General features: G+C 35.2%; 1 protein-coding gene across 1 annotated transcript; it reads right to left on the reverse strand.

Moving 5' to 3' along the window:
* Positions 1 to 5,056: 5,056 nt before the first annotated feature.
* Positions 5,057 to 14,584, reverse strand: LOC144449628 (uncharacterized). The gene is made up of 11 exons (XM_078140202.1): positions 14,542 to 14,584; positions 13,883 to 14,110; positions 11,829 to 11,995; positions 11,076 to 11,274; positions 10,248 to 10,366; positions 8,060 to 9,689; positions 7,374 to 7,491; positions 6,893 to 6,997; positions 6,328 to 6,576; positions 5,824 to 5,982; positions 5,057 to 5,228 (listed from the first exon to the last, which is right to left on the reverse strand). Exons 1-11 carry the CDS (start codon positions 14,582 to 14,584, stop codon positions 5,057 to 5,059), a joined length of 3,189 nt encoding a protein of 1,062 aa, XP_077996328.1.
* Between the last annotated feature and the right edge of the window lie 7 nt (positions 14,585 to 14,591).

Raw genomic sequence — 14,591 nt, forward strand, 5'->3', positions numbered from 1 at the left:
ATTAAAATTATCCTGAGTTGCTTTATTCTTTATTCGCAAAACGCAAACGTGCGTTCGAAATGATGGATTTGTTTTCATTACACAATTCAAATAAAAATTGATTCGATATTGAGTTTCTAAACATTATACACATTATTTATGGGGGATGACATCCACGGCCGGAAAGCGAGTCTTTACATTCTTTGATATGACCAAAGCCAAGGACGAAAGTCACACAACGCATAAACATTTTCTGGGCTTATTATAAACAATCTACATGTTATCATTTTACAATAATATTAATTAAAAAATTTAAAAAACTGTACTTATTTCGTAAAGTGTGCATTTATTTTACTTATTCTAATTCAATATGAAACTCTACATCCTGAATATTTCAATTTTGAAATGTAAATATGGGTTTTATTTTCTACACTTTGAAATGTAAATAATGCATAGCAACAAGAATAACAAAAATTAATAATTTCGATAGTTGTTCTTCAACCAGGATAATTTGTCTTGCATTTTAGAATATTCCTAAGTCCTGTTTCGTGATCTTTATGTCGAAATAATGTGAACGTATAACAGGTATATGATCAGCTTATTTTTAGCTTAGTAATGAGTTGAATCTATTGTTGTGCTATAAATCAGCCTCAAATTGGAACCACTGTCAGTGGTAAATTCTGAGTACCTACGTGTAATGAAGGTTGATTTATTTAGTGTTAATAAGAGATGTAACCCTAGTAGGTAAGTGCACTTCAGCCAGAACGAGTTCATCAGCAAAAATAAAGTCTGGAGCCAAATGTTACAAATTGTATTTCCGCTATTTTTTTTGTGTGCGCCAAATTGAATAATGGCGTCTCGTCTCATTCTATGTATGTTCGCGTTCTACCATGACAGTATTTTCTACGGTTCGTGTCATATGAACATTCTGTTTTATAGGTTCAACGGTTAAAGAACAAATTCGAGCTAAACGTTAAGTTTATAGAAGGTCAGAGGTTTGATGTGCGACTTCACAGAAGTGAAGACAGTGTATTTAAAAAAAGGTAGAATTTCTATCCGCACATTAGTCAATAATTACTACAGGATCAGAGTAACTGAACTTATGTGGGCACAAGGTTGTGATATGGCACCTCTCATCAGTGTAACTATCTATCTATTAGAGAATATCACACACACAAACATTGTGCAGTGTTTGTACGATTGTTATTGTTGGTGCCAGCCGGTTAAATGGATTTATGAAAGAAGGGTGAGTTGAAACCGAATCGTTAGTATATATCGATAAATACAACCTGCAGAGTACTGAATCCTCTGTGAGTAAATGTATTTGTATAGTTGTACACATAATATGGTACAATGAATTCAATCCCATTGACGTTTGGGTCCGCACCCTAAAATTAGCGCCCCCAACGAGATCACGGCATCCATGGCTACCTGTTACTGTACTATTCATGGCTGAAATCGACATCTAATTAGCATATACAATGTCTAATTATTGGTATTTTAACAATTTTCAATGTATATATTGTTGGCTGTCTGAATTCGAAAAAGTACTCTAGTTAAGGCTGTATAAATAATATTAAAAACAGAGGGAAAAGGCTAATGAATCGACGAATGACAGTGAATTTAATTACGATGTATTTACCCACCCAACTACCCACGCAATTTCTGTTATTAATCGGTAATCGATTATGTCTACACTAATATTTTTTACCTGTCTATGCTGCATCGTAGTCAGTGTTTGCAATCTATTAGGACCTTAATGGTTATATTTCATGTCAAATTCACCATGACGTCATCTTATGACGTCATCTTGTCACAACTCTATTTTCAGAAACACATGTAGTGACGTCGACATGCTATGTAATAACACGATACCTGTACACCTTAGGCGACAGTACGTAATCATACAATGTCTGTTATTTATAGTAGAGTAGTGTTCATGTATTGTCCTAACAAGGCTACTCATCTTATATCTCAGTAAAAAGAACATCAACCTGAACAACACACACACACACACGCACACATATATACAGACACATACATACACAAACACACACATACATATATACATACATACATACATACACAAACATAAACAGCCAGACATACATACACAGACACATACATACACAAATACATACATACATACATACATACATACATACATACATACATACATACATACATGTACATACATACATACATACATGTACATACATACATACATACATACATACATACATACATACATGTACATACATACATACATACATACATACATACATACATACTCACACATACATACATACATACATACATACATACATACACATACATACATACATACATACATACATACACATACATACGCATACACATAAACAAAAACAAGAATCAAACAAAACATGATGGGCTAAATTAAAGGTACATCATGTCTCTTGATGGTACAAAGCTGTTATTGTACTGAAACTTACAACATTGCAGATCTGCATCACTCTTGTCTATTTCAGTTTTGTAGAGGTGGAATTGTAGTACAGTGTTTGTTTTGAGTGTAAATCCAGGGAATGATGCACAACAAGCTCAAAAACAAAAACTAATGCTACAATTATTGCAGCTAGACACAAACAAGACATCAACAAATTTTAATCAAAAACTTTATTTATCAAAATCATTTTTTTATTTCAAAAGATACAGAAAGTCTTTAAAAATATTTCTTTAAATAAATCATCCATCCGTAATCATAATTATTTACAACACTGGTACCATTAGTGTTTTTTTTCTTAAATCATGTTATTTTTTGAAAACAACTAATGAGGGTATCTAAATAAATAAATATCAAACTATTGACAGCAAGATCCTGTTGTGTTGTTCATTTCTGTGTGAATATCATGCTACAATGGACACCTACTATTAAACAAAATTATTTTTCAAACATGTAATATAATTAATTTTATATGTTTAAATGGTTTCATTTACTATCCATGTTTAAACTTGATTTCAGCACACCCTCTTCAATTCACACATTCATTACAAAAAGGATCACATTTGTAAAAAAAAGAAGTTATCTACATAAGTATATACAGCCAGACAAAACTTACATCAACTCTTAACTATAGAAATTATCTTTGAATAAGAGAAATTTAATTTCATCTCAGCAATTACATGATAAACATAAATTTCACAACATTGTCATTTTAATGTGTCACCATACCTTAGGAATCATACTTATATTAGATCACTGTTCTTGTCAAAAAGCATGCACTTATTTCTTTCAAATAATTGTTTGCTCTAATTTTTATAATTTGAGATTATTTTATTAAAAAAACCCTTCAATATTAACATGTATATGTTATTAAGCCCTTATTTGGGTGGAAAATACCCAATTTATTTATTTTGTACAAAAAATAATTTACAAAAATTTGGTTTTAAATACTGTGACACAGGTGCTGGCATTACATATAGTATTTCTTGGTTGGTTTAAATCATACACCAGGGTCTATGTTTAAATCAATATGCTTTATCTTGGTTAGTGGAAAGATACAACATTGTGCAGTTTGTATTGGATAAGGTGGTTAATGGAGGAGTGCTATATTTTCATAATGCACTTTATTAATTCAAAATCAACTTTGGATATTGAAAAAAATGTCACTACTTGTGCAGCCCCCAAGTGTCCTAGTGTTGAAGTGGGAGGAAACTGGAGCACCTGGAGAAAACCTACATGTTCGGTAGAGTCAAATTGAGCATCACCCTTCTTTCATACAGATCTGGTTTTTAACCCAGGACAGTGGTAAAATGAAAAAACATGACCTAACCACTAATAACCTCCACATATGTAATACCATCACCATTAAAGGGGCACAAGCTGAGTTTATACATATTTAGGCATAGTTTTTGCTTCATATTTAAAAGGTACTCGCAGTACTGTACCTACTGAAGCACATTTAGCCAGTGCTCACAATTGACTGAACTCAAACCAGGTATTAAGATATAACCCATAAATGATCCGGTGATGTAATTTATGATAAGTATCAAAAAATGTTCAGGAGATCTCTACCATGCAATCAAATGTTCTAACTATGCCAGGAGACAATTGTCATGTCATAGAAAACATGCATTGACATTAACATTACACTGGAATGTGGTTTTATTAAAGGATCTTCACTTGAGTAGAAAGCTTATAAACTCAGCTTGTGCCACTTTAAAGAAAATTAGTATATGAACATTGGTTTTTCACACTGAAAGAATACGATTCCATTTTTTTAAAAACTTAACGAGTCGTAGTACGTTTGTCAGTTTTATATTTACATTAAATTTCTACATTTCTAAAAATGTAATTTGCAATTTTTACAAATAAATCTGGAAGTTACAGTATTTTTTTATGTTAATTTAAGTATATAATACAAAGAATCAAAATATTGTACATTCCAAGTTAGATGCCAATCATAAGTACTGTAATTTCTTTTGATACAATAAAATAAAAACAACTTTAAAATGATCCATAGGTGATCAACAGAAATTTCAGGTACCATTTGATGAGCTCTTCATGGGTGTTTTGCATGACATGAAAGTTTTGAATAACAAATTTTGATATTTATATGTTTCAGCATAGACAGTGCATACAAAACCATGGTCCACAAGTACAGTATGTGAAAACTTTGATTTGTGTTAACACACTGTTCAAAACCTTGGTTCTTCATCAATTGCCTTTGTCAACTGTTGATAAATTCAAGAAGGCCATAAAGACACATCTGTTTGTAAGAGCTTTCTTAGATTGATCTACTATTGTTCCTGTACAGCGCCATAGATTATGTTGTATTGGATTTTGGCGCCATACAAATTCTTTTGATTGATTGATTAAGTACAGTGTGTGGTAAGTTTGATATTTCAGAATGACACACTCTTCAAAACCATGGTATTGTAATTGTATGGTAAATGTTCAGTTCTAAGAATGACATACTGTTCAAAACCATGGTATTGTAAGTGTATGGTAAGTGATAAGTCTAAGAATGACATACTATTCAAAACCATGGTATTGTAAGTGTATGGCAAGTGATAAGTTCTAAGAATGACATACTGTTCAAAACCAGGGTCTTGTAAGAACATAGTATGCTATGACAATAAGTACTAGAAACAGACCATATCCTAGGTTCCGTTGATAAATTCCATTTGGGTTACGAGTTGTCATTGGATAGAAGGCCTCCTCTACACAGGTATCATATCTACAGACGTCTATATCGTTGGCATAATACCTGCAAAGATAAGATGGTTTTGTGAATATACAACATAAAAGAACGGTAAGATTTCCTGTAAAATAATACCATCATCGTGAATATTGCATTGTTATAGAGTGAAACACACCAAAGATAAACACACTGACTTCCAATTTTTTGTGCAGTGGATTGCTATTTTTTCAAAACAAACAAACACAAATTCTACAGATTTCCATTCAGGTTTTTGGACTACGTGGCAGGGTTATATTGAACACAACTATCAAGTGACATTGTTCTGGAGCTGGCAAGGGTTTCACAATCTGCCCACAGTCTATTGCAGAGTCATCCAGACCTGATAATGCATAGCAAATGTGATGTGAGTAATTGTCCCTGGTTGCTTGAGTACTTATCTAGGTGTACCAACCAAATTTGCATTTGTCCTGTGATTGAGACATGGCTGAGTGATACAGCCCAGTCATCACATATATTGAACATTCACTCTGAATTTAGGCAGATCACAGGATTAGAAATCTGTTGTCGGTGTGATCTGAACCCACGCCCTACCTCCTGAATGCTAGGCCAACACAACAATTATTAAAAAATCATGGATGATGACCAAAGTTGTGAAACTTACGACATGACAGGTTCTGGTTGGACAGCTGGTACAGTAATGAAAGATACTGTACTTGTAATGACAAATGACTGAACTGGCTCGTCATCATCACTGTAGTTTCCATAGCAACTGACTCCATTCACTCCTATGCAGTTGAGTTTAAGTGTTGATGTTGTGTATCTGTAAATTGAAGAAAATGGAGTTTGTACAACTTACAAGGAACTGTCAGAGCCATTTTCTTGTCCTACTACGGTAAAATGATTTGCATTTATAGCACTAAGTAGTACTTATTGTGTGGTTTGAAACAATTTTCAATTTTGGTTAATTTCAATAGTTAGAAGGGGGGGTTGGGGGGTGGGGGGGGGTGGTGGTCTGGGGCCTAACTAAAAGAATTTAGTTTTTATCCTACATTGAACTATTGATCTCACCCCTTATATGTAGCTAACTTTTGATGGACGATGATACCTTCATTCTGTTCACTGATAAGATTCTCCACACTTCTCAGTATTCATAAGTTATACTTACGAAACTTTTGCTGATATGATTTCTCTCTGTTTTGCACCCCGATACTCCCCAACTTCAGCAATCAAGATGTCAACATTGATACCAGTGGGTACATCATAGCATGTACCGACTATTTGCTCCAATGTGGATGGCACATCAGGTGTGATTTCAATCTGTCCCGGTGGTAGTGTCTCATAGACGATTGTTGGTACAGACGTGGTGGTCATCGTTGGTTCTGGTGTTGGTTCACCAAACTCATGATCTAAGGGACTGTAATGGACATACAATAGAAGTTTACATTGACATCTTGTGAGAATATGCCATTCCAGTTATCTAATTTTCATTTGTGTGTTACACTAGATTTATGAAGTCATAATGGTCGACTAGTTAAGAGTGTTTGGAATCTGCAGGTTGAAGGTTCGAGCCTCATCGTGACCATTTCAATTGATACAAGTGTACTGAAGCCAGAAATAAGTCTGACAGGACTATTCCTTTAATTTTGGGAAAAAAGATTGCACTTCAAAGAGAATGCTGTAACAGGCAAAGGAATGTTTTTGAACAATTTTTTTGCTAGTTTTAAACTTACTTAAATATTGTAGCCCAATCACCCTCCAGTGTACTTTCAGCATTTCCTTTCTTGCCTATTTTGTCAGCTGGGAATAACTGAATCAGTTGTTCTTCCATTAGATTCCTATCAAAGAAATACATTTGAAATACATTACAAAAACAGACAAAATGATATATGCAGTGTTCGCTGTGACCATACTTTTATGAGTGTAGTGAGTGAAAGTGAAGCAGAAAACACTTCAAGCATGAGAGCAAATACCCCTGAGTACCCACACTGGAACTCACATGGAATGGGGTTCTGTTATTATCTAAATCTACATTTCTGTAAAAATGACACTGTGCAAGGGGTGCGTTTGTGTTCAATGAATGGCCATGCCCACATTTGCATATCATTTGCATGCAGGTATGCAATAATGTTTTCGGTATTGCACAGCAGTGCAAATACCACTTGTATGTGTGTGCACCGGTACAAGTAATCTCTGGTACATATGTAACAATACCTTAGCTCTGTACAGTTTTGAAACTGTGACCATCCTAGTCGAATGAGACAACCACTGGCTACGTCTTCACCAAAGTAGACATCCATCAAATCAGACTCCGCACATAAACTACCTGCTCCTAAAGTGAGGACATGAAGGAGAATGGTCAACTCTAGGTAAAATAAACAGCGCCAAGGGCATTGCATCACAACTGAATACAGTGCATTTTACAAAATGCTTTAAGAGGCCTGTGGTTCTACAATAACGGTTAATGTAAACTGAAGATAAAAACAACATTGCCAATGGCATTGCAGCACAACTGACTTCAGTCTAGAAGAATGTAACTCAAGATAAATTTGTTTGAAAATCAAACTAGCTTAAATCTCCCGATGTTTTGTTAGATGAAAGGTTATACCTGGTACTTTTTCAAATCACTTAAAAAATCCAGTAGTTCATCATCTTGTTTTCAAGGATTATTTTGCCATACGTTTGATTTAAACAGAGAATGGATTAGAGTTTTTTTGAACTCGCTAAAATCAATTTTTTGAGACTTTATTATATCTCAGGCACATACTATGTTTACAGATAAAACATTCAAAATACTTTGTTTCCAAAGTTTCAAATTATGGGTAATTTTACACCTTTGGAATACCTGGTTTCCAAGTTTCAGACTGCGGTTAATTTTAAAGATATAAAATGTGAAATACCTGGTTTCCAAAGTTTCAATCTACGAGTTGTTGAAGTATCTACAGCAATAAATGTAGAGACAGGTTCTGTTGGAGAAATGTTAGTTGTTTGACTGTCTGTCTCATTACATCCTGGTGGCAGAGTAGCATTACCAATCTGGGTACAGTTTAACGGTGATGGAGTCGTGTTATTCACAATAATCTCTGATGGACTTTGGTAGGTGGCTTCCCCTGTTAGGACAAGTCTGCCATAGATATAGCCAGGATTGCCAGACCTTTCGACTGGTTCTGGTGCAGGTTCAATAACTCCTGTTTCAGTGTTTACTTCTGGTGGGTTTTGATATGTGTAGTAGACGCTGAAAAACTGGGTAAAGGCAGGAAAGCCTGTCAGGGTTGCATTTTCTCTTGGTGATGGCTGCTCGGTTGGTGTGATTGTAGTAGCTGCTGCAGGTGTTGTTGCTCTTGTTGTTGCAGCCACCGTTGTTGAAGCATCAGTGGTTGGTACAGCCATAGATGAGGTAATATCTGTACTATCTTCAGTGGTACCACCATCACTTGTTGAGATTTCTAATGTACCAATTGGTAGTGTGCTCCTTTCAGTAGTTGGGCTGTCTGTGGTGGGTTCAGCGGTTGTTACATTTAGAGTAGTAAATGGTCCGGCTGTTGTTGGTGGCAAAAATGGACGTGTATAATTATCGGAGGGTTCTTCAAGTAGTGGCGTTTCAGTCGGTTGTATGGATGGATCCCGATCGAGACTAATACCCCCTATAATGAATTTAGCTATCAATGACACAATCTCAGAACCCTTCCAACTGATTTCATAGCTGGTACTCATGACAGCGTTATCACAGACACCTGTATCAAAGTCATATTCTGGAGCTGGTGGATAAGTGTAGCCATCATCCCATGCACATCTAGGTACCTGTGAGACATCAAGCCGACTGGTATCTGTGTTGTTGTCCGGAAACAAGGAAGTCTGAAATCTTGGGAAAAGTTCTTCTGTTGTGAGATTTGATCTTTGGAATGGAGTGACGTCGTCAGTGCAGTAGTACTGAGTATGTACTGGAACAGGCTCTGAGTTGCTCTGTGCAGGATCTTTGACTACCGTTGGAAAACTCGGGCAGGGTGGATGATTGATCTGTGATGATAAGACATACATGCGTGCACTCAAAAACGAGGTCTCTGTACACAGCGACTGCATGGGTGACTGAATGCAGCTTGAGTTCGCATCAATAATATACTGAATAGGAGACCTCCAGGTACATGCTCCACTTGTAGGGTTTGTAGTCGGTAAAGACAGATAACCGTTTCTTGCAATTTCAGTATGTCTTGTCCTAACAGGGAAACCTTGCACGTACTTTGGATCCTCCAGGCCGTACGACCTTCCGGGATCTGCGTAGCTATAATCGTTCGCATCGTTAGATTCAAGTAAAGCGTTGTCGTAATCTACAATAGTCTTCACACCAAGTTTGGTGTCAAAGTACATCCCTAAGTATGGAGTGCTGGTCATCTCTACACACAGTAAAGGATGCCAATCTGGTGTGTAGACGTTGATGTTTTTGCAAACATACTGATAGGGGTCACCTTCTTGACCTCCTTCCAAGCCAGGAATACAAGAACTGAATGTTTGTAGATCCTCTTCTGTGCAATCCTAAATTAACAGAAAATAGCCATGTCAAATATTACAAAGTGAGCAGCAGTAAAAACAGTCTCTTTAGTAATTAGTAAATGCAGATGTTTTGTGCAAAAACTTTGTAAATGTACAGCTTAGCATAATTTTGAATGGAAATAAGAACCAAATGGTGAGTGATGTATAGGTGAAATAACAGGGAGCAGTGAGTTTGTTATCAAGAATTTGACAATTTGTATTTACGCGGTACAACTGCAGTACATAAAATTCAGATGTTTGTGCAAAAACTTTGTCAATGTATAACTTAGCATGAATTGAAATGAATATACAAACTAGATAGTCATCCATCACAGTGAAGTATAGAGCATGTACACGGGAGCAGTGAGCTTGTATTCATGAATTTAATGATTAATAAAAGAACTGGAAATTATTGAAAGAGTAGCCTAAAGTAAGTGTAATTATCCTACTCTCACTTTTTTGTTATTATAAAATATGTAAAGAAAGTACAAAATAAATGATAATAAATATAACTTTCTTATAACATCTGAGAAGAAAAGAATAAGTGAGAGTAAAACTTACAGTGGTATCACAGCAACAGTTGGCATCACAACTGTCTGTTTTCATATCACATGCACAAGGTGCTAGTTCTAGGTAAGCAGGGTTGGTTATAAATGTCTCTGTGTCTTTAGTTTCAGGAGCTAGTAGTGGGTAAAAACAGAGAAAGAGAGATCTTGTCATAACAGTCAATATTAAAGATACAATCGACCTGTATTATATCATGGGTGATGGGATCCATGAAAAAGAACATTGCGATTTTATCATGGGACTAAGATGAAAGAAATTCTGCTGAGCACACCAGGGTTGTAATGGAGGAGAATGTTTTGTTTAAATCAATTCAGCTAGCAGGACTCTCTCTAATCACAATCCTGTTGTGTTCAGTAAAAGTGCAGTTATCTATTGCTCAACTTATCAAAGAACCACTTTTTATGAATGTATATCTTACATACAGCCTTCTGCTGGGTACTTCATTAAACTTTAATGCTGTACTTTGAAAGAAATTGTTTGGATACTTAAACTTTAATCAGACAATGATAATGCCATATTTGGCATTGCTCATTATAATGTTATTAGCATATGTAATTAAGTGTTTGGTTGGACTTGAGTATGCACAGACAATCGATTCGTCTGTCCAGACCATATGTGTTTCGCTTCATTTAATGAATATTAATGAGTACTTTCAAATATGGCACTCCCACTGACTGTTACATTTGTAATTTGTGATCCTCATAGTTAGGTCAAAGACTGTTACAGTAACACTATCTTTTTAGTAAAATATTTCTCTAAGGACCCAAGGGACCTGATTATTCAGTCTAAATGAAATGGTTTCAAACATTTACAGGTACTTACTTGATGCTAGGGTCCAGTTAATACGAATGTCATTTGCCATATCCACTACCATAAGTAGCCCTGTTGAAGCATTGATAAACCTGGCATTGTCACTTGATTCTATATTTGGTACACAACATGTTATCACCACCAACTCTTGAACTGGTACGTACCATGGAGTCCGATGTTTTACTTCCACAATTTTGTAGTAATCATCGATCTGATTTGAGAGAAAAATAGATATTTTAAATTTGTATGTTAAACCTGCTATTGAAGATGTGTTTGTGATCTACTTGTATTACTGTGGTATATATTAATTTTGAGTAGGAATACACACTGATGTATGGACAGACCGCCCCTTCCAAGAGTTGTTTTACACTCAAGGGAATAGGCACTCAGGACTCATGAATATTCAGTGTGTAACTTGAATATATTATTTCTGCTGACTCCCATGATGCAATAGCCCATAGTAAAGATACCCTATAAAGGCACAATATCAACTTGATGTTTCTCTGAAATCGCAAGTCACTGTACGTGATGTGACATCACGAAATGACTCTCCAGACTCCATAGTTTATGAAAATGCCTCTATTTCCTGGAGTGGTTGTTCCCCTTTAACACTTGCAGACTGTAAGGTATTGCATCATTATAGATCTGGCTTTCATAGAATTACATAAATTCACAATACAAATACATAGAACATCTTATGATAAATATGCCATATCACAGATTGAAACTTAAAGTTAAACCTGTCAAAGCAATTTACATACTTACATCAAATTGAAACGTAGACTGAGGGAGATACCAGTAAGTGCTGGCATTCAATGCAAAGCCTGGAGTTGTCAGATCTTGTGTTGTTAGTCTGGTTGTTTGTTGACCCGTAGTAGAAACTGGTGTAGTAGTAGTTTCATTTGAAGGATTTGTGATGTTAGGCGCCGGTGCTGAAATTGACAATCAAAAATAAATGTATATTTTAAGGTCTTTCTTTATTTTATCTTGGATATTAGGTTGTAACAGTTTTTGGGCTCTTATTTGTGTTTGTTTTTGTTTTTGTTTTTGTCTTGAACATTATACTTTTTAAGTTTAACCCTTCCATAGATGTTTATTCATTTTGAGTTTTGTAAAGCATATTGCGGCTGTTGCATAATGCGCTGATACAATTTTTTTTATTTATTATTACTTTAGCAAATGTGAAGTATGATTTGCTTTGCTGTAAATGGTACAATATGATAAGTGTTTTTGTTAAAGAGCGGTAAGGGGGTAAAATGTACCTGAATTTGCAGTTATAGGTTATGTCACTGAAGTACGGGATATGGATATCTCTGTATTAAGTTTAACATAACCATAGGGTCTATGACATAACTTTCCCTCTATACCATAGTGTTCCAGGATTCTCAAACTTTGGCAAAAACACTTCACAACAAAGAAATGTTGAATAGTAAAATTATTTATACCTTGAAACCACACATGATACTAACCCATTACAATACAATAAGAACATTCACTAGTCCCAAAATTTTACATGCAAATATCTATTTCAGTTCTCCACATGGAAAAGAAATCATTAACCCTGCAGGCACTATTACATATACAATTTTATTTTACATCTACCAGGTAGAGTACACATTTGCAATCAAGTTAGGGAGTCTGTCTATGGAATAACTAATCTTGCTAAAGAGTATATGGTAAACATTAAGTTTGAGCTCTGAGGTGTAGAACTAGTATACATCACCAGTCACAATGGGTCAATGTAATCGGATGCAACCTAGATAATGTAGTGATTGTGGGACAAGAAACAAACACTTTATTTTTTGAGCTAACAACTAGAAGCACCAGACTTGGGATGCCTGCTACTATTTCATCTGCACTTTACTCCCAACGTTAATACCAACACCATACACAGTTTTTAAATTATCAATTCTTTATCACTGATTACTATTTACTCTGTTCATTTAAATACATACACCTACATTAACAATCCAACATTAAATAATAAAAACACTCACCCATGGTTAGAATCATGAGGTAAAAAATGTGATAGCATAGTAAAAGTTATTTTTTGTATCATGAAACACACCATCATATTGGGAGATTCAGTATGCAATACATACTTCCATGATATATGCAAAACAACTCATACAGTAGTGGTCGACATCATAACTTCTGCTCCATGCGCTTCACATACATTACTGTAGGTGTGCTTGAAAAGAAGTCGACCATTTCATTCTATTTTGACTCCCCAGCATAAGGTAAAAAGCTACTGCATGCCCCAAGAATTGTTTGAAAACATATGAAGTTCATTCCCGGTACTTGATAATTTATTTGGTATTTCAAAGAAACTATTAATTTATTAAATCTCCATAGAGTTGATTCTGAGTTTGGTGGTCATTTTGATGTATAACATGGAGAATGGTTTGAGTTTTCTTAAACAAAGCTTGAAATTAGCAGTAGTCTTGTATCAATTGACTACTAATCCCTCCCCAATGACTACCAAATTCTAAAACAGGTAGTCACCATGACTACCACATAATCCTGGGACATCGTCTGTGTAACAATCAGATTCAAAGTACCACATGTTGTATTGGATTGGAACCAGACACATGTCACTGTCAAGTATGTCCATGTATGCATAACTTTTCTGGTCATGGGCAAAAAAATGACTACCATGTATTCCCTGTTGACTACCATTTTAAAACAGTGGTAGGCAAAGTGATTACCAACAAAAAAAGTTAATTTCAAGCCCTGCGAAAAGTAACAGCATAAGTAAAAGACTATTCTGAGATGAACATGTTATTATGTTAGATATGGATACAATTTGATGAACTTACGAGCACTAGGTCTGCTAAGATCTAAGTCTTCACAGAGAGGATAGTCTGCAGTTTGTCTGGCTTGTTCTGGACTATCCACGGATATTAATCTACACGTCGTTGTTAATGTTCCAGCTTTTATCGGTTCATCTAATACTAGAATGGCATCCAACTGTGGTTTGGTTACTTGGTTGAATGTTGGAATAAGTTGAACACTGCCATTGTCTAGTCTAAAGATGGCTGTGTCAGCTGTAGAGGTAACAACAATATAAGAACAGATTCAAGATGTGATTGAAGTCAGAATTGTATTCAAATGTAGGCTGAATGACAAATTAGGAAAAGATTCAGAGTGAAATTTATATCTGAAATTGTATTCAAATATGGGCTGAATCAGCTATATAGAGGATGATAAATTAAGAACAGATTCAGAGTCAACTTTAATTCAGATTTGTATTCGAAGTCACTTGTTTAGTTGATAAACTGAAATCATAAAGCCTACATGGAACACCTAGGGTCTATGCTCAAATGTAGATTCTGCAGAGGTGAGGAATTATTTTATTCAAAGTTATTTTCAGTTACTTGGATATCAATCTGATATGCATAGATCCATAGACGGCTATTGATTCTCTATTATCTATGATCATATACAAACTACTATAAAAGAAGTTCATGAATCTCACTTCGTATTGCACCAAAATTTTCAATTAGCTCACCAAAATTCATGAACTCA

The sequence above is a fragment of the Glandiceps talaboti genome, chromosome 18 (assembly GCF_964340395.1).
Source record: "Glandiceps talaboti chromosome 18, keGlaTala1.1, whole genome shotgun sequence".
Lineage (NCBI taxonomy): Eukaryota > Metazoa > Hemichordata > Enteropneusta > Spengelidae > Glandiceps > Glandiceps talaboti.